General features: G+C 37.4%; 4 protein-coding genes across 4 annotated transcripts; 2 read left to right on the forward strand and 2 right to left on the reverse strand.

Moving 5' to 3' along the window:
• The first annotated feature begins 518 nt into the window (after window positions 1-518).
• Window positions 519-6,449, forward strand: LOC101294021. The gene is made up of 12 exons (XM_004308187.1): window positions 519-695; window positions 1,091-1,141; window positions 2,252-2,382; window positions 2,471-2,587; window positions 2,771-2,890; window positions 3,420-3,505; window positions 4,374-4,576; window positions 4,826-4,879; window positions 5,568-5,677; window positions 5,978-6,091; window positions 6,193-6,336; window positions 6,422-6,449. Exons 1-12 carry the CDS (start codon window positions 519-521, stop codon window positions 6,447-6,449), a joined length of 1,335 nt encoding a protein of 444 aa, XP_004308235.1.
• Window positions 6,450-6,821: 372 nt separating this feature from the next.
• Window positions 6,822-9,350, reverse strand: LOC101304906 (L-ascorbate oxidase-like). The gene is made up of 5 exons (XM_004306516.1): window positions 9,063-9,350; window positions 8,672-8,764; window positions 8,291-8,503; window positions 8,008-8,190; window positions 6,822-7,838 (listed from the first exon to the last, which is right to left on the reverse strand). Exons 1-5 carry the CDS (start codon window positions 9,348-9,350, stop codon window positions 6,876-6,878), a joined length of 1,740 nt encoding a protein of 579 aa, XP_004306564.1. The 3' UTR covers window positions 6,822-6,875.
• A 3,459-nt stretch (window positions 9,351-12,809) lies between these two features.
• Window positions 12,810-18,980, forward strand: LOC101294311. Its single transcript, XM_004308188.1, has 9 exons — window positions 12,810-12,916; window positions 13,250-15,980; window positions 16,058-16,138; window positions 16,655-16,807; window positions 16,958-17,121; window positions 17,325-17,472; window positions 17,551-17,673; window positions 18,247-18,334; window positions 18,541-18,980. The coding sequence occupies exons 1-9, from the start codon at window positions 12,810-12,812 to the stop codon at window positions 18,732-18,734; spliced, it is 3,789 nt and encodes a 1,262-aa protein (XP_004308236.1). The 3' UTR covers window positions 18,735-18,980.
• Window positions 18,981-19,455: 475 nt separating this feature from the next.
• LOC101305207 (DELLA protein RGL1-like) lies at window positions 19,456-21,211 on the reverse strand. The gene has a single exon (XM_004306517.1). The coding sequence runs from the start codon at window positions 21,209-21,211 to the stop codon at window positions 19,589-19,591; it is 1,623 nt and encodes a 540-aa protein (XP_004306565.1). The 3' UTR covers window positions 19,456-19,588.
• Window positions 21,212-24,965: the final 3,754 nt, after the last annotated feature.

Genomic DNA, 24,965 nt, shown 5'->3' on the forward strand with positions numbered 1-24,965 from the left:
ATAGTGAAAATTTGCAGTCTTTTTATGAGATCGGTTCATTTGGTTTGGGTTTGGGAGGGTTACCAAGCTCAAGTTGGAAACTTTTTTCGATAAAGGGTTCAAATTCCAGTGTAATGAAGAAATGGAATGGATCATTGGTTTAAGGCCGTAAAGATATGTTGGAAATTGCAGCAGGGGATACAATCTGGAATGCAGATGTTCTCGATTTGATGATTATGTTTTCCCTGTTTAATATTGGTCTGCTTTAGATTTATGCATATCGATCGAGCAGAAGGTAGTAAATGTTGGAACTTAATGGACTATGCGTGTTGCTGCTTATCAAAGTTAGCCACTCAAATTAATTTTTCAGCTCAGAAAATGCTTTCCCTAAGGGGTGGACACTATATTATTGCATTTGTATAATTTTATTTTTGCTTATAATATTCATATATCATCATTTGATGCAACACTGCATAGACAAATCAATATTTTTGTTGTTTATCAGATGTGGAGATAAGAATCACGAAAAAATTGCAAGGATGGCTATCAGCTTTAAATATTGGAATGAATGTATTGACCCCTTGGACATGCAAGCACTGTGGAATGTTCCTAATGTGAGTGCTGAATGGGAAGATGCTGGAGAGACCAAAGGGCAGAAAGTTCACCTCTCACGTGATCCTGATGGACAGGTTTATTTGACACAGACAGAGATGAAGGTGAAGCAAATGCAATTACATTTAAGGAAATCATAGTTACTATATTTCCAATCATAAAAGAAAAAGTTTCTCTGGCTGGGCAATTTTCAACTGACTGCTTAGCTAAGATGTTTCTAAACTAGCCGGTTACAGGTTCAAAAAATTAATGAGTAGATCTAGCAGCATCATCATGATGCCCGCTATACATTATCTAGGATCTCACTGAGTTTTAAGATACCTGTAAATTTCCTATAACTGTTAGCACCTATCCTGTGATTTACTTTTTTTTTTAATTTTTTTTTTTAACATAGATTAAAAAGACTACAGAGCAAAATGTTTTGATTGTGACTTGCAGATATTTTGAATATCGTTTAAGTTTTTGTTAACTTTAGTTCCATCATATGGTTGCTTTTCAGGCTGTGGCTGAGATCATCGTTCGCAGGCATTTTACTGGAAAGATAGATGCTGTATGTTTTCATAAGTAAACTTACTCCGCTTCTTTTTTCATAATTTGGAATGATTTATTTCGTAGAATTTGGTCTATCATGCATGTTTTTGAGGAGCGGGGCACGAGATATTTGGAGAATTACGCGTGCGCACAGAGATGTGTGTGTGTGTGTGTATTCACACAGATACATAGATCGTACATTCATAGATACATACACAGCATTAATTGTGGGAGTGAGATGTCTCATGTCTGGGGTGGGGAGTGGTTATTGGATCATCCCTGTCTATATGGATGATATGGCCACCCAAAAGCCCATATTGAGAACATGATTCATGGTACTGATCGAAATCTGTTATTGGTTCCAAGGTTGCTAAGTTTGACATAGAGCCTACTTAAACAGTGCTCTAAATGAATATCTCTAGACATATAGATATATACACAGATAGGCAGACCACTACGGTGTTGATAAACAGAGTTGAGTGACATCACACATATTTCTCATCTCGCCTAGGATAAACAGACTCTCTCTTGTCTCTCTGCGAAGAAACGAGTCATCTGCCTTGTGTGCAAATACAAGACTTGACAGATTCTTTAATACTGGGGAACTGACCAAATAACCAATGTCCTGCACATACTCACCATGAACTAAATTGTAGAATTCTAAGAAAGGATATTTACAGATATGTTTAGTTGTCCTGTCTTGCCAAACAGTAATAGTCTAGAGGTAAATGGTCTTTAGCAATAATTTTTCTATGGAATATTTTTGGAAATCTGTTTTATGTAGATCGGATAGGAAATTTTGAAGCATGGGTACCGGTTTCTTTTGGGTTTCCAGTTCACTCTATATGCTGAAAATGGGAATGTTCTGTTCATATGTAACTTATACACCGAGCAAGTCAATGTTCAAGGATTACATAGTTCCTTTTGGAAAATTCATCTGTCTTTTATGTCTTATTGTCCCTGTTTTCCCCAAATTAAGCATTTTTGATGCAGCTATTTGTCTTACCTAAAGGAATTGCTATATAATAAATTTGCAAGTTTCTGTGATTGTACCTTAAATGTTCAGTTGAGAAGTGCCTGCACTGAAATTGCACTTTGAATCCAAAATTTGAATCGTATTCTGTTGCAGGAAATGATTTGTGCTATTGCTGAACTTGAAAGTGATAGACAGCCCCTTGCTCAGCGGTATGACAAAAAAGCTAAGGCCACTCACCTAGGGATCATGCAAATTTTACCAAAAACTGCTGATTGGCTGGCTAGGTATCTATCATATGCACTTATTTCATTTTTGAGGACACTTTGCCGACCTTCTATGTTATTATTGGACTAAAATTATTGTTGGTTGCAGTGAGAAGGGTTACGGGGCTTATCAATTGAAAGGGAATGATAGTCTCCTGTTCCGGCCTTTTGAAAATATATATTTTGGTGCTGCTTATCTAATTTGGTTATCAAGCTTTGACCAGAAGTAAGTTACTAATTATAGAGTTAACATGGTTTCTTTTTTGTCTGGTTGTTTTGTGCCTCATATGAAGACTGGTGAGATCCATCATCTGATGGTTTCGGACAAGTCTTTAGATATTGTTAATTACTAAACTGATTACCATTATTGGTTATAATGCGAGATTGACGCTGGAGTCTTTGTTTGCAGAGAAAGGAGTGAAGAATTTGTAGTTAGGGCATATAAAGGAGGTACCAAAAAGGCAACTCACAAATCAACTTTGAAGTATTGGCAACGGTATCTTTCCGTCAAAGAATCTCTTCCATCCAGGTTGTTATCTGTTCTCCATCAGTATATTCTCGAACATTTGAGCATTTTTCATAAAAGTACTTCATGATATCGTTAAGGTTAATTTAAGGGGAAATTTTCCAACCACAATAAAGTAGTGGAAAATTGCTTTTGGTATATGGCCTGAGAATGAGATTGTTAGCAGATATGCATCAGAATCTGAGTTTCAAACTAAAGTCTGGATATTTATAATTCTAGTCTTCTATGCATACAGATATATTGATCAGATCCCCTTCTGTAATAACTTCTTATCTAAGTAGTCTAGACAAAAGATATATGAGTTAGTTATTGTTCTGTAGGTTATTATTACTTGTGACCAACTGACCATCACTCCCCACTTGTTTTAGTGGAATACTAAGTTTTTCACTGACATGAGCCATTGATGTTTCATTAATCTCCGGAATATGCTGTTTATTCTCTGAATTCCCAAGGTTCGAGAACTAAAAGATGACTTTTTTAACTATAGAAGATATGTTCCAGAGGTGATTATTGTTTATCATTTTTTGCGCAGAAAAAGTCTTGAAGGTCGTAAATCTGTGGAAGAGGTTTCTGCTTCTCTTGCCCTTGCTAAAAAGTCTGCTTCATCACAAAACACAGGTTGCATAACTTGCTTCTTTATCTAGTTACAGAAGGAGCTTGTTACTCTTGTGGGATATTTATGCCCCAGATCGAAATAACTTCATGATAGGAATTTTGTAATCCCTTTAACTCCGACTGAAAAATTTCAGTGAGAATATATTCAATTCTTTTAATGGGCCATTCATGGCCACTCAAAATTGCAATTTTACAATTTATTTTCAGTACTTTGTTCTAGAATATCTGAAGCATGGATCCTACTTGCTATAATACATACTCAAGTTCATTATTAATGCTGAGCCACTTTAGGCATTACATATGTTTCAATTTCTGTATTGTAATTATTTTTCAATACTATTATGTTAATATCTTTTTCATCTTCTTAGATTCTGTTTGTATTTCTTTTCTTTACCTGTCTGTTTGAGTGGATATTATAAAGACATCTTCCTCTCTGTACCTAAAACTGTGAAGCTTCCCATGATAAGTATGCTAGTTGACCTATCCTTCTTACAAACTTTGAATTATTTAGTCTTTGTTTCTTCCCCTTCTCTTTGACCCCCAGTGATGTGAACCAGCGAATGAAGCCGCCATCTCCATTGAAATCAGTCTAAGAAACTTATATTCTACTAGTAGATTGATTTAGAAAGATCAGCTTTCAATAAATATCTTCTTGATATACAAATACGGTTATTAACATTTCAAAGAGACATCTGTGGAGTTGGTGGCCAATGCAGTTGGCATGGACGGTTAATTCAACCCTGTTTTGTTTAGATAAGTGGGATCTAAGGTTTTCCTGTTTGTGTTCCTTCATCTATTCAAGTTTGAAATCCTGGGATTGCCAATTCTCTTCTGATATTTTATTCTGTTTCATTTATTTTGGTTCTGTTAGTATTACTAACTCCTAAGCCAAGAAAGCTTTCAGGTGGTACGTACACATATTGGGACTCTGTAGCTTCTCCAGAAGACATGGAAGACATGTGGAATCATCCTGTAGTCTCTAAAGAGTGGACTCTAACTGGAGAGAAACAGGGACAAGTGCGCTTCTCCCAAGATGATAAGAAAAGACCATATCTTTCTCGGATGGAACTGAAGGTATGAATTTTTAGAGTCTCTTTATAAATTTTAGTACTCGTACAGTTTATCAGCCTCCATCCTTTCTAGTGTAACTTTATATAATAAAAGAAGAAGAAGAAGATAATATTAACTATCTGAACTTGGTTTCCAACCATGATATCAAAGTTTCTATTTCCCTAATTATAACCTCAGTCATTGGTTTAAATCTAAGGGATGATGGTTTCATCAAAACAAATCTAACTCCTGAATGATACCTACTCATTGCAGGCTGTGGCAGAAATCATACTCATAAAGCACTTCAGTGCAAAGCCACTTAAAGTTGTAAGTATACCCTTCAAGTTGTGATGTACACCCTTGGTACAGTTCTGACGATCTCACAAAGATTCTAATTCAGTGGATTTCCGTATCGGTTTTTGTGAATCAGACATTTCTGTATGGCTAGCATACTCTTTTAGAACCTATGTAATCTGAAGAAAATTATCCTGAGACCCGGAGAGTGAACAGTGATTTTGCAAGTCGGCAAGGCATATGCGAGATGCAAGGTTTAGATCAAACACATTGCTGCATCTTTCATAAGCCTTTCAAACTTATTTCAGCAATAGTATCCTATGGATCGCAGCCAATAGGAATAATATAATGTGTTGTACATGGGACATAACCAATAGGAATAGCAGCCTGATTAAACTTTACTGTTTATGAGTTCGACATTGCATCAATCACATCCATCGAAATTAACATGGAATGATATATACTGGGACATGACAATTAGGAATAGCAATCTGATTAAACTTTGTTGTCAATTTAGCTACATTACTTATTCCAATGTGTACTGTTCACCTGAGATATAGGAAAGCCTGGGAGATCATGAAACTATGTCATTCAGATGTCTTTCTTTTCAGTTTCCTTCATTCCTTGGCCTTTATCGTTAACTGCAGTTATCGTATCTTTGTCTTATAGTCAAGTGTTTTCATTTCTAGTATTCTTAACCTGGTCCATATTTGTTGCACAGTCAGTTCTTTGTGCTCTAGCAGAGATCATAAGCATGCGATTCCTGAGTGGCATTGGACCACGTCCTGGTATAATGGGAATCGAGTATTCTACAGCTGTATGGCTTTACAGGTATGTCACTCCCATACTCAGAGTTGAATTTCTTAATTTTAAAAGAGGAACATGCACAGAAGAGTTTATTATTCATCTGTACATAAAATTCAATGTGAAAGAAAAGTTTCTTGGTTCATCATGGTTGTTTGTTTCTACTTAGATTTTGGGGTATATTGGATTCGGATTAGATCAAACTATTAGTCAAAATGGTTAAACCATTTGATACCCTACTAACATGACTTCTGTCATGAATGAATATAATTCATTACTCTGATACTCTCTCACCAGTTTTGCATACTTTTATGTGTTCGAGTGTAGGGAGATGGGCTTTAGGGCATATAGAATTAGCTCTGCTGATGATCTTTCCAAGCCATTTGTGTCTATGTACTTTGGTGCATCCTATTTATTATGGTTACTGGAATGTGAAGGAAGGTGAGTCTGTTCAATCCAATATTTATTTACCACGGGAATTAATATCTTCCTTAAACTTGATATGGCTGACCATTTTATCTCTAATTTGATGATCTAAACAGGTTACAACCTCCACAGTATGTTATTCAGGCTTATATCTCAGGGCCAAAGAATGTGAATCTTCAGGATACAGGTCCTGAGTATCTCAAGTTTGAGGAAGCCTTGAGCTACTACGAAGATACAAAAGATACAAAGCGGAATCCTAGGTAAGCAGCATTTCCCTTATAATATAAACAGTTAGAACCTTCTGTAGTTCTGTTAATGCTTCATGAATTACTCCTACCTATATAGGGATCAAGGGAGCTGCACCATCATGTAACCTGACAAATGCCACCCTGCCTACTTTGATTTTATATTCATCCTTTGAGCTGCACTGTACTATATCAAGGGAAAGCATTCTTGAGAAGTAAAATGAATCGGCTGAAAGCTGCCAGTGAATCGTGCTATAGAGTATAGAACTAATTTTGTGATCTTTTTTTTTTTTTCTTTTTTCGGAAAGAAATACGGGGATCCAGGTAGTCAAGGGGTCTGTTTTTCTTGAAACAGATAGTTCTGCAGCATTTGACATAGGTTGTCATAATTGCTTTATAAAACAGTCATATATAAAGTAGGGGTACACTTCAATAAGGTGTTGTAATTTGATTGTTACCTTCAGAACTCATCAATGCAGAAGCAAAATCCCTTCTATGTATCACTGAACCGTAGAAATAACTGAGTTGTGAAATTGTCAAAGAAAATAACATCACTATGGCCTATGATAGCTTTTAGTTTCTCCACAACCCATGATAAAAGATGGCAGCTTTGCCACCTTCTCCACCCCAGATTCAAAAACCACTCCCATTCCCATGTAGAAATGCGACTCTATATGGCAATGAAATGCCCAAACGCCAGGATTATCTGCTCGAAATCTCAAAGCAGTCCAACCATAAGGGTGTACTGGCACTGTGTTCTTCATGATCGGATTGACAAGATTGTATTTTGCCACATCTTTTGTAATGTCGAACTTTCCTTTTCCATATCCCAACACCCAAAAGTCGTGACCATGGAGATGCCATGGATGTATTTCACTGTTGTTTGCAGTCATCGTGTTGGCATTTTGCAGTACAACATCCACTGTGCTATTGAACTTCAACCTGTATAAGCCATTGCTTGAAGTAGCATTCACATTCTTGGCAACACTGTATATATCATAGTTGTTGAAGTCATAGTTTTCTGGAGGTGGTTTTTGCTCAAACACATGGCTTAGATTCAACAACTCCTTCAAAGCTATCAAATAAGGTGTGTGTGGAATAGAGAAAGATACATTGTTCAAGGACCAGCGGACGTGCCCTTCGATCTTGTTTTGGGTGTTGAGAAGCACAATGGTTTTGTCTGAAGTGGGAGGAGGGGTGTGAATAGTACCTTGGAGGGCTTTGATAGCAAGACTCTGAGCTAGTCTTGGTGCTGTGTCATTCCAAGCAGGGCCTGTGGTTGGAACTGTTGAAGGGGATTTCCTGAAATGGGTAGGATAATAATTGAGGATTGCTAATCCAGTTGGGGTTTTAGGTTCTCTGCCAACTACACTTGTAGTCATCCAATAGTTTCTTGATGGGTCTTGGTTTGCTTTTACTAGGATAGAGTACGTCTCACCAGAGTAAAGGAATAGGTTTTTGGTCACAAATGGCTCCACATAGTGCCCATCAGCTTCAACGACAGTAAAATTGTGACCCTGTATAAAACTTTCTGTCAATTACAGATTTCCAGATGATCTCAGGATTAAGGTGAAAATGAAATGACCCCAAAGTGGGAAAAAAAAATTATGCACAATTGACTACTCTACTCGGAATGTAGAAAGCTAACACAATGAAAATTATTAGTCTTGGTATGGTGAAAGTTACCTCAATCTGAAAACTGAGAGCTGATAAAGCAGTCAAGCTACCAATCCTTAATCGGTATGTTTTGCCAGGAATTACTGTCACAACATGGGGTAGACACTCTGGATTTGTCACATTACAGGCTCCCAGGCTTGGATTTGCTAGCAGATAGCAGTTGTATCTCCCTCTTCCATTAATCAGAAGTGACTGAAAAAAGTAGAGAAGTTTATGATATATTATCATATATACCTCCAAGTATTCCTATATATAATTTCAATCTATGAATATTGTATAGTGATTTATTTACCTGAGGCTCCCCAACCCAAACAAAGGGAATGGAGGACAGGCCAGTAGCTTCCTCATAAGTGCTTTTGTGGAACCAATCATTTAGGATAATGGTTCTGTCATAATCATAAGCAAAGGGCTCAGAAGCTCCACTGGGAAGTGATACAATAATGGATCCATATAACCCAGCTTCTCTTTGCATTCCATAATGTCCATGGTACATAAATGTCCCAGCCTACAGTTTAGCCAATCAAAACTTAACAATGGATGAACTGTAAATTAAGCAATGTTTGTAACCAGGAACATACTCACTGAGTCATTGAGGCTAATATATTATGATGATGAGGTTGAGGAGATAATATAGAAGATTGGCTTATTAATTGGAAAGTTCCTTGAAACTTACCCTATCCACAACATACTTGTATGTGAAGGTATCTCCTGGTAAGATAGGACATTGAGTCACACCTTCTGTTCCATCACTCCAAGGTGTTCCTATCTGCAAGTGATATACAGTGTTTGTGATCGGGAGACAACTTCTAGATTCCAAAAACTTAGGGTATCCTCAGCACGGTGAACAGTTAGACAACTAATGCAGTCAAATTGAAACATATGCAGTTTAATTACAAAATCAACAAAGAGGTAGGGAATGTGGAGTGTAGGTTGATCTCAAATCCAAGACAACAAGTCTCCGATACCATGTTAGACAATGAATGACTAAAATTTAACCTGAAATGAAATGAGCAACAATTAAGCCAACAAATATAAAATGCAGCATGTCTAAGAGGTACTGATACCTGTCGAATTCCATGCCAGTGGATAGCTATATTCTCGGTTAACAAGCTATTCTTGAGCTCAACTACAATTGTATCACCCTGCTGTGCCAATATTGTTGGACCTGGGGTTCCTCCATTGATGGTCATAACCAGCTTCTGAAAGCAATCTGGAGATTTGTACTCATACTTCACATCCCATCTGTAATGCCGAACTCTTGCTTCAACTATCGGAAAAGCTACCAAACAGATTAAACTCCACAAATCAAACAGCTTCACCGAAGTTCTGTGTAGTTCTAAAATCTTAACCATGTTTCTTGTTTCCAAACCTCAGAAGGTTCACTGCAAAACAATAAGGAAGTACATGCATATATAGAAACCTCACTGAGGTATAACCTGAAATGTTCCGAGACCTTAGTCAATGTGAACAGCTAAGGGTACCATTTTTTATGTATGTGAACTACTTTCCAGCTCCATATGTCAAAGTTTGATCACACGCTTTCTTTTTTAGTAAAGACTGAAAACAATGTAATCTCTGAAAGTACTTTCCCAAAAGGATTATATTGTTTTTCTCCCAAAATTTATTAAAAGTTTTTTGATCTTCTGAAAACTGAGGATAGACCAAGTAACAGTAAAAGCCATGCCATGAAACTAGGTTCTTGACTATGTAATCTATGTGCTATACAGCCTATACCACAAAGTTCACAGAGATTTTTTTTTGCTCTTTTATTAACTCAGACTAAGATCTTCCATGGAACTGAAAATATTAAACCTAATGACTTCCAAGATACTAGTTTTGTTTCTATACTATCAAATTGAAGAATACAAACATGGTACATATATAAACACATCATCTCAATCTTTTTTTTTCTTTTACATAAATCCTAATATATCCTGGACAGATTGTAGGGTATCTGTCATAGATCCAGATCTGCCTGCCCATCTTTTATAAATGAGATGGAGAAGAGACAAGGAAAGAAGGTTCCTTCAATACCACAAATGTTAGTGGTACTACTTATGTAGAAATGGCCTTGAACTTGCAAACCTGAATCAATAATTGGTCTCTAACAACATTTCAATCATAGTAAACAGTATGAGGTTTTAACCTTCAGGGCTATGATTAGTGATAGATCTAGAGAATCAAAGCTAGAAGTGTGAACTCAACCAAGAATAAAGGGCAAAAGAAAGCATTATTCATCTGAGAATAATGAACGTATAGCTGGATATGCAGGCAATATAAACCTAGCTAGTTGATAGACTGGATATTAGGCAATTACCTATTCATCTTATATTTTAGGCTGAGAATAATATTTGCTAGTTCTAGCTTTCTTTGATTTTTACTAGTTAGCTTTCTGTGCTCGAAGAAAGTTAATTATTGGGGTCAATGTGTGGATTATAAGATACTTTGCACTCCTTGCTTGGTTGTAGTCCTTTGGTTTTGCCTTAATCCATACAAATAAGACATGATTCAAACGGTAGAGATTATCAATGACTAGCATTTGGAAATGATTGAGTTTGTCATTGATCCAGATATGCGTTTTGGAGTTTAATGTTGCCATGTCATGCACATGGCTTTTTCTCTGAAAGTCCAGATATCAGCTCAATTAGATTAATCAAGTGTAGGTCCTTTCAAAAACAATAGAATCTGCTATATTGGTAGAACTGCATAAGAACCTTTTTGAGCTTGATTTTGAGTAAGAAGGTGGGCAGCCCAGAAATTAAGTTACAAAAGGCCCAAATTTAGCACTCAGCTAAGTTTAGAAGATCTTCATGCAAGCGTCAAACTTGAAAGGAAAACTCAAGAGTTAGGCTGTCAATTCTGCCACCACATGCACCAAAAAAACATCTCCAACCTTGGTTTAAAACCTATAAAACCATAAGAAAAATGACAAAAAAAAAAAAAAAACTAACAGTAAGAAAGAGACTTGGACCGACCATTTTCTTTGAAATTATCTAATTGGATGAGACCGTCCAAGGCTAATTCCAAGTTCTTTGATCATCAGTTGTTCCACATACAATCATACAGAGACCGACCATAATTTATAAAGATATGTTTAAAGTCAGACCAGTATTGAAAATCCACATAATTCATGGATCTCTCTTTACTTAGTTTTGAAGATTAAATCAAATTATGGAGAAAAACCATGGAGGATGTGTGATATAAGACACCTAGAAATTTAATGTCACGTGGAGGTTATGTGATTCGCAATCAAATTAGTACTTCATCAATGAAAACTACATTCATAGCCTTGTTTTTTTTTTTTGAGAATGAATCAATAGCCTGATTTGTACTTAAATAGTAGTACATGATACAAAGATCAAAGAGTGTCATAGCGCCTCTAAAGATGATGGAAAACATATATGCTTTGTAGGTAAAGGGTCGATTCCCATAAGCAAAAGAAACACTTAAAAAACATTTGATTATCATGCATATGGCTAAATCTTGTACACACATCTTGAGAGTTCACCACAAGACATGTGGTGAATCCCATAGTCTACACTTCACTCTCATGATCAAATCTCCACCTAGAACTTGTCAACAATGGCAACCTAAGTAAAATCAAAAACCAATAGGGGTAATCTGGGAGTACCATATGTGTCTCACTCACTTGACTTGTCATTTTGCAGGAAATAAAACACCAAGAAAAGGAAAGAAAGAATCTGTGAGTTATGAGCAGTCACTTCGTTTAGTTCATTGTCTTCGAAGACAGCCCCAAAATCCAGACTTTACAATCGAAAGTGCAAGAAAGTGAGGGACTTTTTTTTGTTTAAATGTGGATTTTGAGCAAAGACTCCTCCTTTTTCTTCATTCCATAAAGCAGTGGTGGCTGGTGCACCCGACCCTTGTTTTTGAAGCAAAAGACGTATTGGGATAGCTTCTTAGGCAAAAAAGCTTTGGTCTTTGAATCAATCAGGTACATGGGTTTCAATTTCTTGCTATTGGGTTTGATCCGGCTGCAATTGATTCTGGGTTTATCTGATTTTGATCTGGGATGGGTGTGGATTGTGTCAAATTAGGGCTTAACTTGTTTTTGTTGAGTTGGATTTCTCTTATGTGTTTGTGTGTTGTGCATTATATTTGATGGAACTGAATATAGAGTTGAAGTTCAGTTATTCAGTTGAAGATTCAACTGGTTTCTGACTACTAAATTGGTCAAGAATTTTTTTTGTCAATCCAAGTGAGAAGAAGGATAGTAAAAAATTTGATTTTATGTGGAAATTATGTAGTTTGGTGGTAGTGGTTCTGTATTGAGTTAGTCCGATAGGAGATGGTATGTTCTCTGACTTCTCTCTTTCCTTTTACTTGGATTTTGCTTTGGAATAGTAGTGCTTTAGCTTTGGTCTTAAATTTGGGATTGAAAATTATAAAACAGAGACACTAGGGTGCCCATTATAAGAATTTGTTGAACCTGCTTCTGAAATGATTGGCATTCAGAACTGCTACTGGGCAGTTGAAGATTCAATCTCTTTAATTTATTAGTACTGTGTAATCTATTTATTTACTTACTCAAACATGTGAGAAAAGCATGTTATATGAGAAAAAGCGAATAAATTGTGGATTGTAAGGGAGGCAGAGGAACAGGCTTTCAAAGAGTGATAATGTTAAACATGTAAATAGGTAATCTCTCGGTGGGATCCTGTAAAACTTGTCTTGAAATTTAGCAGTAGAAAATTAAGTACTGTTTAGCAAGAGTATAAATAATTTATTTTGATTTTGGGAAATTTGCGTATGTATACTTAAAAAGAAGGAAAACATATGATTTCGATTCAATGCTCCGTATTAGTGCTAAAAAGAAGTATGCCTCTGAGGCTTATGGTCAAAGTAATAAGAGTTATGAGCGTGCTGGAAATTATGGGAACAATGGGGTTATATCATTGTGAATTACTAAGATGTGTAGATGCAAGCAAAATACGTCCTGACACTGTAAGCATTTATTGATGAAAGATGTATATCATTGCATGACAATGACTCTATTGCCAAAACACGTGGTAACACATTAGAAGATGTGTTTGTGTGTTTATGTGTTTCTGTTTACTTTCTACTTCCTTATTAAGTGGACAATATCACAGCTTCTCATCCTCTCATTTGTTTCCTCTTTCAGACGTGTATCAGCACCTCCTAGGAGTTTTTGTTAGTGGGGTTGGTTGAGCACAATCAAGCTGAGAGACAAATTCAAGCAATTTTATGACTGAACATCAAGGACGCATAGACAGCAGTACAATTCCATGGAACCTGGAAGGGAGGAATTTCATCCTTCATCCCAGCAATATATGCCAAACTCTCTGAGCAGTATGCATTCTGATATGAGGTCTCATAACCTTAATACTTCAGAAATTAAACCTGTACATAATTATTCCATAACAGGTGAGGAGTTTTCTCTTGAATTTATGCTTGATCGAGTGAACCCCAGGAAGCCTTTGCACCCAAATGCTGTGGGTGATCCAAGTTATGTTACTGACTATGTTGAACTAAAAGGAATGTTAGGAATCAGAGGTTTTGAAAGTGGTTCAGATGCTTCAATGGTTGCTATACCTGAAAGAGGTCCAAACCAGTTTGAGAGAAACAGCTCATCTTTACATGATGGCAGAAATAACTATGGATCAGTTCAATCAGTACCGCGAGTTTCATCAGGCTATGGAAGTAGTCGTGTTCATGGATATACCTTATCTGGAGCCTCTGATAGCACATCAATGTTAATGAAGGTTCTTTGTAGCTTTGGTGGTAAAATTTTGCCCCGTCCAAGTGATGGGAAGCTCAGGTATGTTGGAGGTGATACACGCATTATCCGTATTAGAAAGGACATTACCTGGCAGGAGCTTATACATAAAGCCTTATCAATTTATAACCAATTGCATGTAATTAAGTATCAGCTTCCAGGAGAGGAGCTTGATGCCTTGGTTTCTGTATCTTGTGATGAGGATCTGCAGAATATGATGGAGGAATGTAATGAAATAGAAGATAAAGAGGGGCCGCACAAGCTTAGAATGTTCTTTTTCTCCATCAGTGATTTGGAGGATCATTTTGGTCTGCACACTGTGGATGGCGACTCTGAGGTTCAGTATGTTGTTGCTGTCAATGGCATGGACCTGGGATCAAGAAAAAGCTCGACCATACATGGGTTGACAAGCTCGGTAGCTAATCAATTAGATGAGACGAATAGACTCAATATTCAGAAGGGAACAAGTAGTGTTGTGAAAGACTCAATAGGGTTAGGTGCTCCAGTTTTGACTGGAAAAATCATTTCAGCAACAGCTGCTCAATCTTCTGAACCTATTCTGCCAAGCTCTTCACATGCCTATGAAGCTTATCCTCATTTTCAACATGGACACGTTATGCATTATGGACAAAATGTGCAGGACCCATTGCAGAATGGCCATGCCTTTCCAAGTCAATCCCATTTTGGAGACACTCCTACTTCAGTGCCACATCATGGGATTCATGGTATAATGAATGGAGGAGGAGGTTCAATTGAGGGGCAGACCAGTGGCTCGAGAGAGCGTAACTTTGAGATGCCAATGAAGGAGGTACAGCCATTACATGATGGTTCCTTTCAGCAAGAGAGTGACCCTGAAAAACTTCGCCCCTCAAGGAAAGAGCAATCTGTCCCCAAACCGCTGTATGATGGTAATTTGATGAACTATCCTCCTGTTGAAGAAGCATCAAAAGATGAAAGGAAGTACCAGGAACCTGAAAATGTTGCTTCATCAATTGATTCCGGGATGCTGGTTCACAATCCTAGTGAAGTGGATCATCTGTCCACATCTAACAATGCATTTGCTCCTACCTATGCTGAATCAATGTCCAATGAGATTGATTTGGGGTACCTTGAGCCACCTGTGCAGCCTCAGAGAATTTACTACTCGGAAAGAATTCCCAGGGAGCAAGCAGAGTTGCTGAATCGATCGTCGAAATCTGATGATTCGCATGGTCCTCAGTTTCTCGTATCTCATTCACGCTCTGATATCACCCACCAGGATCCAATTACAGGAGTTAAGAAATTGCATGATCATGCAAATCTTCCTCCCCGGACTGAACAACAATCCTCCTCAACTGTATATGTGGATGCTCAATCTGTTGATGATGGACTTGCCCAACTTCAGAAGTACAAAGAGTTTGCTGATTCAATTTGTGAGATGAATGCTAAGCTTTTGCAAGATGCAGATGGTGAATTAAAGCCAGCATTGCTAAACCCTGCGGATACTAAAGAGTTCACAAACAGGGATAGGATCCTTAAATCTGACCAAGATGCAAACTGCCTGAAAGGTAGCCATAAGAAACTTGTCACTGACGACATTGCAGAAGCTGTATCAGATTGTCCAACTGTAAGTCAGATACCTTCTATGAAGCACCATGAGGTTCCTGCATCTAATCATTCAGAGCTTAATCAGGACGAGTCTACTGGCAAGGATCCAAATACTGCTGACAATATGGGCCATGCACAAGTTGGTACATCTACTCCAGTGCAGGGAGACATAATTATTGATATCGAAGAACGATTTCCTCGTGATTTCCTGTCTGATATATTCTCCAAGGCAATACTTTCTGAAGGCTCCCCTGATGTTGGTTTACTGCAGAAGGATGGAGTTGGTTTGAGCTTTAAAATGGAAAATCATGATCCTAAGCGGTGGTCATATTTCCAAAAGTTGGCTCAAGAAGGGGCTGATCAACAAGATGTTTCTCTTATGGACCAGGATCTTGGTTTTCCTTCTGCAATTAGAAATGTTGAGGAAGACGATAGTAAATCGTATCATCGTACGCCTTTACCAACAGATGGAGTTCCAATGGCCCATATGAATTCTCAGCCTAATTTTGCAGAAGATATTAGCAGGGAAACTGGATTGCCTAAAGCTAATTATGATCATCAGCAACTGAAGGAAACTGAAAGTATGCAGTTTGAGGCCATGATGGAAAACCTAAGAGTTCCACAGTCTGATTATGAGGTAATCATTTGATCTGCTCTCATTTTTCTTTAACAAATCATTTGTATGCTAACATTGTTCCAATAAATTTAATGTAGCAAGGAAAGTCTACAAGTAGAACCGCTGGTTTACCTCCATTAAATCCTTCACTGGGAGAGTTTGACATCAGTACCTTGCAGGTACGCTCCTTCTCATTTTAATTAACCTGATAGAACTTGGTTAAATACCTATGATTGATTTATAGAAGAAGGATATACATATCCATTTATGTATCTATGTACGTTTGTGGTGGCTCGTTTGTGTTGGCAATACCTCGTTAGTGGAATTCAGAATATATGACACAAATGTCAATGAAACCATTAATAGGAAAGCAAAATTTATAGCTAAGTTCATAAAAGGATGGACTACGGTTGCCGAAAAAGAAAGCTTACATGTAATTCTATGCTCACCCCTAAAGAAAAGGAACCTACCAAATTGTGTAAGTACATGTACGCATGGTTGCATGCACATGTAATTCATCCCTATGTGGAATATAAATTGTTTATGGAGCTGGCTTTTGTTGTTAAATCATTGGTTCTCCAGCTACTTGGTCATTCGTTCTAGTTTATATGTATAGAAACACTTGCCAGGCCATTATAGACTTTCCACCTCACATTTGTTTAATTAATTTGTTTTTTCTTTCATGCACATAATAGTTGATAAAGAATGAAGATCTAGAACAGATGAAGGAATTGGGTTCTGGCACCTTTGGGACTGTGTATCATGGAAAATGGAGGGGGAGTGATGTTGCCATTAAAAGGCTAAATAAGAGCTGCTTCACTGGGAGATCATCAGAGCAAGAGAGACTGGTACCCGTTCCTTCCGTTTTGTGAATTGTGTGAGAAAACTCACATTTATTTAAAGCAACTGGAGGAAATAGTCTCTCTATTACGTTGCTATGTGACATGTATTAGTATTCCTTTTCAATGCCATAATGGTTTTTATTACTCCATTGTCAGTCTGTTGAGTTCTGGCGGGAAGCTGACATTCTTTCAAAGCTTCACCATCCAAATGTGGTGGCATTTTATGGTGTAGTGCAAGATGGGCCAGGGGGAACACTAGCCACTGTAACTGAGTACATGGTTGATGGTTCTCTTAGGCATGTCTTGCTTCGAAAAGATAGGTAATAATCCATTAATACTGTTCACTACGCTTCTACTTTATTCATACTTTCAGATCATCACACCTATTCTCAAAACTCTACTCATCATAAAAGAATCTTCATTCTTCGATATTCTTGTGGAGTTAATCTGTATGCAACTGTTCAGGGGTTCTTAATGGAAGCAGTTATTTCTTTCATTTACGCTGTTTTCTAAACTCATGCAGGTATCTTGATCGTCGCAAGCGATTAATAATTGCCATGGATGCAGCATTTGGAATGGAATATTTGCACTCAAAGAACATTGTGCATTTTGACCTGAAGTGTGACAACTTGCTTGTGAACCTAAAAGATCCTCAACGGCCAATTTGCAAGGTGATCATCATAAAATTTACTCTTAGAAATGATTATGTTCTCATACGTTTGCTTACCATGATATGCATTTTTTACCAGGTCGGTGACTTTGGGCTTTCAAAAATCAAGCGAAATACGCTGGTTTCTGGTGGTGTGCGGGGAACATTACCATGGATGGCCCCAGAGTTGCTGAATGGAAGCAGCACTAAGGTCTCCGAAAAGGTAAGCTTCCTTCTACAGTTTTAATTACAATCAAATCGAAAATGGATAATCAATAAGCAAATGAGGGTGTACCAATTAATCCCGTTTAGTTTCAAGGAAGTCTGCAAATAACATGATTGTAGATTTGTATTGCCCATGTGACTGGAAGACGCATATCAATACTTGGTAATTATATGAAGGGTTCTGCTACAACTCACCAAGTATTTTCCCTAGAGGCTCCTCCATTTAGTTGTTTGTAGTTCTTAACTAATTAAAAACAAATAATTGGAAATGCAGGGATCTGCTTTTGGTCAGGTTCTGTTTTAGGCCAACTTTTCTGATGTAGATTTACGTTGATTTTCTTTTTGTTGCTTTTTCCTGTGAACTTGTCCACACCTTCTGTATCTTAATGAAGTTGTCATCGTTGTTTGTTTTTCCCCTTATCTTTTTAGTTTTTGATATCTTGTTCTGTTTCTTGTAGCATATTGAGAAGTATAGGAACAGACTTTTGTTTGATATGAGAAATTAGGGATACATATGCGGATTTAAAGACTTCGATACTACCCTGGTTGACTTTTGATCCTTGTTGTATAGGTGGATATTTTCTCCTTTGGTATTGTCTTGTGGGAGATTCTTACCGGAGAGGAACCATATGCCAACATGCACTATGGAGCGATTATAGGTAATCTACTCTCTCTATGGCTGGTTTGGCTTGGGCTTGCATGCCAATAGTGTAGCACCTTTTAGAACTGATGTATAGCTCATGATTATCATGCCCCGATTGCCGTTTGTATTGTTGTTCAGTAGCACTCTGTTACAGTGTATAAATGTATAATACTGATCTGCTGTTACCCATTTTCTTATGTTGAACATTTTCAATGTATGCAGGCGGTATTGTGAACAACACATTGAGACCCACCATTCCAAGTTACTGTGATCCAGAGTGGAGGACGCTTATGGAGCAGTGTTGGGCTCCTAATCCTGCTGCGAGGCCATCATTCACAGAAATTGCTAGTTGCTTACGAGTTATGACTAGAGCCGCTAGCCAAACCAAAGCACAGGGTCACAAGGCATCTAAATGAAAACTGAACAGTTAATTGTGTCACTTTTGCATGAGTTGTTGATTTGGTACGTTTATTCATTCAATTATTGACTCATAGGTAGTGTGCACTACATCATATTCGGAGCAAAGATACATGGTTTCCACTATTTTCGGAATGCTAGAGGCTCCTTTGTTACTTTCATTCATTTTTTGTTTTGCTGCTGAAATTTCAAAATTGTAGTATAATGTTTTGGATACCAAAAGAGAATGCATACTCGGTGTTTAGTTTGTACAGTTTCTATCCTACCTGGTTTCTAAGGTCTAACTTTTTATTTTCTATGGGTGCCACTGTTCAGATTTTTACTACATCTGATTGCTAATCTAAGTTGGCTATGAAGAGTCCCTCCAAAGAGCTTTGGTATTAAAACATTACACATGAGATCATGATCTTTCAAGAACTAGATAGACTAGTCGGTTTAGTTTAGTTTACTGAATATTGGAGGTTTTTATGTCTCTTACCCAACCTATTTACACCTTCTCTACTGGAAAGCAAGTAAGCATTGAGAAGTTTTAGTGTCAAGGCTCCATGGTGTACGGTTGGAGAAGTGTTGGAGGTTAATGTAGGAGACTTTGAAATCAAACTTCACCTTGGCTACTAGGTAAATAGCAAACAGAACTAAATATATCTACATTAACTGAAGCTCCAATGTTAGTAACAAAGAAAGCAAGGAACCTGTTAGTAGCACTGAAAATCTTTTGGTAAACAAAATTTGTAGTATCATTGGGTTCCCTGATCACAAGATTACCCACCTTATTACTTTCCAGGCGATAAAAATGATTTGACTAATGGACTAACCGAATCCAAATCAACTGCAAATTATATCATGGAGGAGGCTAAGAGGAAGAGGCATTGTTCACTTGCCATGCAGCTGCCAACATTATGGGTCTTCCCTTCCACCCAAGGAGGAGACAACCCTTCTCACTAGCCAAACTGTACCCATCACAGCCATAAACAGATAGCATCATCCTAGCTTGACTTGTACATTTCAATCCCATAACTTGAAACCCAGCTCTGCCTAGTTGCCTTCTCCATTGGTCTGCCCTTTCATGCCTCTCAACCCTATTTAATCCCTCAAAGGCAACAATGTTCCTAATTTCATCTGCAAAGTGAAGTCTCTCTATCTTCGTCCTCTGAGGGCTGTTTCGAGGCAGACTCACCTCAAGTGAGTCGAAAATTGCAGAATAAAAGTGAAGAGACTCGAGGAATCTTCCAAGAAAAAATGGCCCGTTGTGGTTTGCATCTTGTTCTACTAATGTAAGCACACTAGGACTTAGTTTCTTCAATGCTTGGAGGATTGCCTTCAAAGACCCTCTACTCTCTCTGACATACCTATGTAGGTGCATTATGCTATTGACACATAATGCTTCCCCTTCTCTCAAGTCTAGATTCTCTTTAGTTAGAAGTGATGGTTTTACCGGCTCCGAGATCATGTTGAATTCCATTGGTATCCCAAGTGAGCTAGCTTCCTCCACCAGAACTCTCATCCCAGCTTCAAGCTCGAAGACATTATCATCTTCAACAAGTCCTGTGATTCGGAGTTTCTTAGGCGGGCCTTCGGGTCTTGATGCAAGGGTTCTTAACAAGGATGGCCATTGAAGAGTGTGCTCCATTCCCAAATCAATGATATGCAAGCTCTCCTTCCCTTGCGCTGCTTGACATATAGCTTCATTTGCAACCATGAATCCGAAAGCTATGTAGGGAGTTGTCTGGTAAAGGAGTTGAAAAGCCTCCAGTTTCTCCTCCCTAGCGATCATCGACACATCCATAGTGTCATTGTTGAATGTACCATTTAAATTCACATTTTGAAGAAGAGAGAGCCTTGACTTCAACCCCATTGCGAAGCAGTATGATACTCTCTGCAAGGAATCGCCGAAAGGACTAACCGAAGCCCAGATTTGGGTGAGCAATGATTCTGCAAGCCTTGTGTCCCTGCACCCCACAGCTTCAGCACAAGCCAGTAACATGTGCACCAAGTGAAGCCCTTGGTCCACACCATGGCTTACCTCTTCAATACTAGGCACCATACTAGTTTGATCATCTACAACTCCAAAATCCTCAACTGTGCCACACATCTCCATCTGATCATCTCCTTCCATCATCATCATGACATCTCCATACAAATCATCCTCCATTGAAAATGTCTGCATGCCATCTTGGAAGTAATCAAAACTACTTTGTTGTTTCTCCAGGGATTGATGATAATCGTCGTTGACATCCTTGCAGTGATCCATGTTGATGATGCTGTCAACAAACTCATCAACTTCAGAAGCAGGCAAGCAAGGAGTGGTGGTTGAATCATAAGAGGGTGAACAAAACTCAATCTCATTTAGTATCTCCTCCCACTCTCCTCCACCTTGTTCTTGCTCAAGTCTTGCTGGACAGAACCTTCGAATAGCGAGATCATGGTTGAGATTCTCATGGATTGGGAAGGAGAGCCAAGCATTGAAGTCCTCCATTGGAAGGAGATTGTGGTGAGAGAAGAAGGGCAACAAGAAAGTATAGGTTAGCTAGAGATATTTAGGAACTTAGGTGGTTCCCCTACTAACAAAGTGCAAAGTCGTTCTTCCTTTATTAGCTATGCCGAGTTGAAATATTCTCTTTGTGTAGAGTTGTTGGCCAATGATCTTCAATAGAAAATAAACTAATCCATTGAGAATAATGGCGACATTTTTATCTAGTTTAAGCATAGACTAATTTGCATATTGTACAATAAGTAGAGACAATTATTTTGACTTTGAGCATAAGGTAAGGCATGCATGTCAATACCATCTATCGCTACCATTAGAGCTACCAATCCTCAGAGGGTAAATGTTGCTCGACACTAAAGCTACAATTTCATAGTACATCGGATAGCCAATATAGTTCATCCTCGATCCAGGCACTAAACGAAGGAAACAAAAGCGCATTTTTAACCGATACGAAGATGAATTTAGAAAGAAAAAAAAAAGGAAAAGAATTTCACCTTGTCACAATATAGTAGGCATTTTGCTTAGAATTTGTCAAAACTAGTTGGATCCCACCTCAAAGGGAACATGGTGAGAGCCAGTTTTTCAAACTTCTTGTTGCATCTAGAATTAACTAAACGTCTAAATGCAAGTGATCTTGGAAGGTTTAGCAAGTTTTACAGCTAAGTTATATCAGCCGGCCTCAGAAGACAAACAGATTTGGAGGTGAGGGTCGGTAACCTCAACCAATTTTAGGGGTCCATTGTTTTCATTGGTGTCATTTGGTGTTTGGCATTAGTCATTTTCACCTGGGTCGGCCAACAAGTAATGAGACATAGGAGGTGGCCTCTAATTGCAAGCATTCATTTGATAATGGCTTCTGGTTATTATGTTGACAAAGTTTAGCTGGGTCAATTCGTGCATCAGTTTCTCACCAGCAAAATTTTAAGGCAGAAGTGTGTTCTTTGCTTGGGCCATGTTGTACTAACTACGTCGGGATCCGAGCAGAGGATTAAGTACAATAACTGTAAATTTTTGTAATTCTGGATGTAACGAAACTAAAACAAAACAAATAGGCAATCCTCTAGAACTTGATGTTGAACTACTACAACTGGTAAACCCATGATCTGCGGTAATCCACTCTAACAAAATGATAACTATGATAACCAAGTGTAGTTTTTCTAGTATAACATAACCCTGATTATATCATTGGTAAAGAATTCGTCGAACTTTTGGGAATTTATGTACCTTTTGTTTTAAGATATGTGATGGAAAACCTCTTGTTTCTGCTGCCTTTAACTTTGGTACTGGCAATGTTCCTCTTGCTGAAGCGTTGACGCTTAGAAATAGTTTACTGTGCGCCAAGAAGAAAGGTGTGTTGAAGATCGAAGTGGAGGGTGATTCAAAACTCGTTATATATAGACATTGCGAATGGAGTTTGTCATCCTCCTTGGAGACTTATGAAGGTCTTTTAAGACATCAAATTACTTAGTTGTAATTTTGAGTTTATTAGGTTCAGGCATGTTTTTACGGAGCCAATTTTATGGCCAATGCCTTGGAAAATCTCGGGCATAGGGTTGAGAATGGTAGATTTTGGGTGGAGTGTGTTCCACCAGAGGCCTCGCTCGCCCTTACGTTCAACTCTGTAAACTCGGGTTGCCACCGTGGCACCTCTCTCTAATTTAAGTTTCCCTTTATAAAAATAAAAAAAACTTGTGTAAATTTATGTCTAAGTATAAGCTAACAAGTTGGCTAGCCTAGCTCCAATTTTATTTTATTACTTCTTTTTGAATAAAAGCGCAAAATATTTGGAAATGAGTTGTCAGATCTTCTGTTGATGTTCCTTTATAATATCCTTAACAACGACTTTGGTGTATCAAAGCTACAAAGCTCGATACAGCACAAAGAATAACCAATTGATACTTGCTTATAAGAATCGAAACATTAATACTTGCTTATAATGATATTTGTAGATAATGGATTAATCAATCTAACTTACAGATAAATAACCAATTACATTTATACAAAATAAATTATAAGTGGAACGATTGTAGCCAGTACCATTTGATCTATGACAGACCCGACTCAAGCCCAGTGCGGCCCGTGCGACCGCACTAGGCCCAGACCAACATGGGGCACATCAAAGGCCCAAGAGTAATTTTGTCCTTTTTTGTCAACGTCAAACTTGGGCGTATTTGAGAATCTGAACAATTTCATCCATATATATCACATACTAAACAGCCCAATTTAGGAATTAGATCAAAAATTTGAGAAAATAGAAAAAATGTACCTTTTGGGATTCGAACTTGGGTGACTTAAATAGAACTCAAGCGACATAACTATCCTACCAGTAAGAAGTGTTGCTTCTTATTTTCATATTTTTATATCTAAGATATATCTCATGATTTATTTTTGACTTTTGATTGACTTGTTTTACCATAATTAATCATATTTATTATCTTACTAAATAAACTACTGATGTTATATATATGAGAATTAATAAAATACAAAGGTTTATTTATTTTGTTCAAGAAAAAGATTACAAATCAAATTAAATTTCAAGAAGTACCTATACTATACTATTTCACATTATACGATACTAATAAACCTATCATGTAACAATATTTTTTTTTAATATTTTTTTAAAAAAATACATTAACATAGTCGCTCTAATCGACATTTCTTAAAGATATAAAGACTTCATGTTCTTCTGCGAAAATTTCAAGTTTCAAGTTTCGGATCATCGATATTTTCATGATCTTTGATATTTTAGTCACTTGTATGAACAATATTAGACATTATTGAGAAAAAAAGACTTTTACCGGATAAAATGAAAATTAGATATAAATAATTTTAAATAAAAAAATTAATATAAAGGGCCCAACGATTTTTTTCGCACTAGGCTTTCAATTCTTCAGGGCCGGCCCTGTCTAGTGACATAGTCTCCCCTTTAATAAATATAAGGTTGTGAGTTTGACTCACGTAGTTATAATCCGTAACACTATCTGCACTTGACCAAATAACATAAAAATAAAAATTTCAAAGTAGTAAACTACAAGTTGACTACTTCACTCTAATGGGTTCAAACAAGTAATTGAAAGGAAAGAGAAATCTAAAGTTTATACATCATTCATTTGATGCCTCCAACATCCAGAACAAATAGGAAAACTGATGACACGTTTATTAACAGGGAATGGAATTAAGAATGTTGATTCCATGATAGGAGAATTCCGATGTTTACTAACAGTCTAACACATCAAGGAATTAGAATGTGTATGGGTCCCACCTCCCTATCATGAATCAATTCCTGATGAACTCCTAATTCGATACCCAAGGGGGAAGATAGGTTTATGAATCATATCTATGGAATCAACTTTTCTCCCCAAAATACTCTCATAATTTTAATATCTCTAAATTACCTAATCCTAGAAATATATATTGTAGACGACATCAGATATATGATCATCATTGTATGTAGATTGCTCATATTGTACTTCCTTTCTTGTAGGGTTATTTTAGTAATCAAACTAGTTCTGATGCCGATTTCCATGAAAATGAAATATTTTCATATTGATTCCTCCCGTCTGCTATTCTAATTATACCGATTCATGATATTTTCCATTATAAGTTAGTAAATGTGTGTGCTATGAATGTGAGGGAATTAGATTAGACTTAGACACTTATAAACCATAATCATGCGTCTGGAAACCCACACTATAACCCATAACCAATAAAAACATGGCACTTAATATAGTATTAATTGTTA

Source organism: Fragaria vesca, linkage group LG7 (assembly GCF_000184155.1).
Source record: "Fragaria vesca subsp. vesca linkage group LG7, FraVesHawaii_1.0, whole genome shotgun sequence".
Lineage (NCBI taxonomy): Eukaryota > Viridiplantae > Streptophyta > Magnoliopsida > Rosales > Rosaceae > Fragaria > Fragaria vesca.

What these genes read in the sequence shown, in the direction of transcription:
- LOC101294021 (XM_004308187.1), top strand. Translation starts at nt 519, where the DNA reads ATGGCTATCAGCTTTAAATATTGGAATGAATGTATTGACCCCTTGGAC. An exon ending in TTTCTCGGATGGAACTGAAG is followed by an intron (nt 4,577 to 4,825) that starts GTATGAATTTTT and finishes TACTCATTGCAG; the next exon opens with GCTGTGGCAGAAATCATACT. An exon ending in GTGCAAAGCCACTTAAAGTT is followed by an intron (nt 4,880 to 5,567) that starts GTAAGTATACCC and finishes TTTGTTGCACAG; the next exon opens with TCAGTTCTTTGTGCTCTAGC.
- LOC101294311 (XM_004308188.1), top strand. Translation starts at nt 12,810, where the DNA reads ATGCTCCGTATTAGTGCTAAAAAGAAGTATGCCTCTGAGGCTTATGGT. An exon ending in TTGACATCAGTACCTTGCAG is followed by an intron (nt 16,139 to 16,654) that starts GTACGCTCCTTC and finishes TGCACATAATAG; the next exon opens with TTGATAAAGAATGAAGATCT. An exon ending in GCACTATGGAGCGATTATAG is followed by an intron (nt 18,335 to 18,540) that starts GTAATCTACTCT and finishes CAATGTATGCAG; the next exon opens with GCGGTATTGTGAACAACACA.
- LOC101304906 (XM_004306516.1), bottom strand. Translation starts at nt 9,350, where the DNA reads ATGGTTAAGATTTTAGAACTACACAGAACTTCGGTGAAGCTGTTTGAT. An exon ending in ACTGGCATGGAATTCGACAG is followed by an intron (nt 8,765 to 9,062) that starts GTATCAGTACCT and finishes TATCACTTGCAG; the next exon opens with ATAGGAACACCTTGGAGTGA. An exon ending in ACAAGTATGTTGTGGATAGG is followed by an intron (nt 8,504 to 8,671) that starts GTAAGTTTCAAG and finishes GCTAAACTGTAG; the next exon opens with GCTGGGACATTTATGTACCA.
- LOC101305207 (XM_004306517.1), bottom strand. Translation starts at nt 21,211, where the DNA reads ATGGAGGACTTCAATGCTTGGCTCTCCTTCCCAATCCATGAGAATCTC.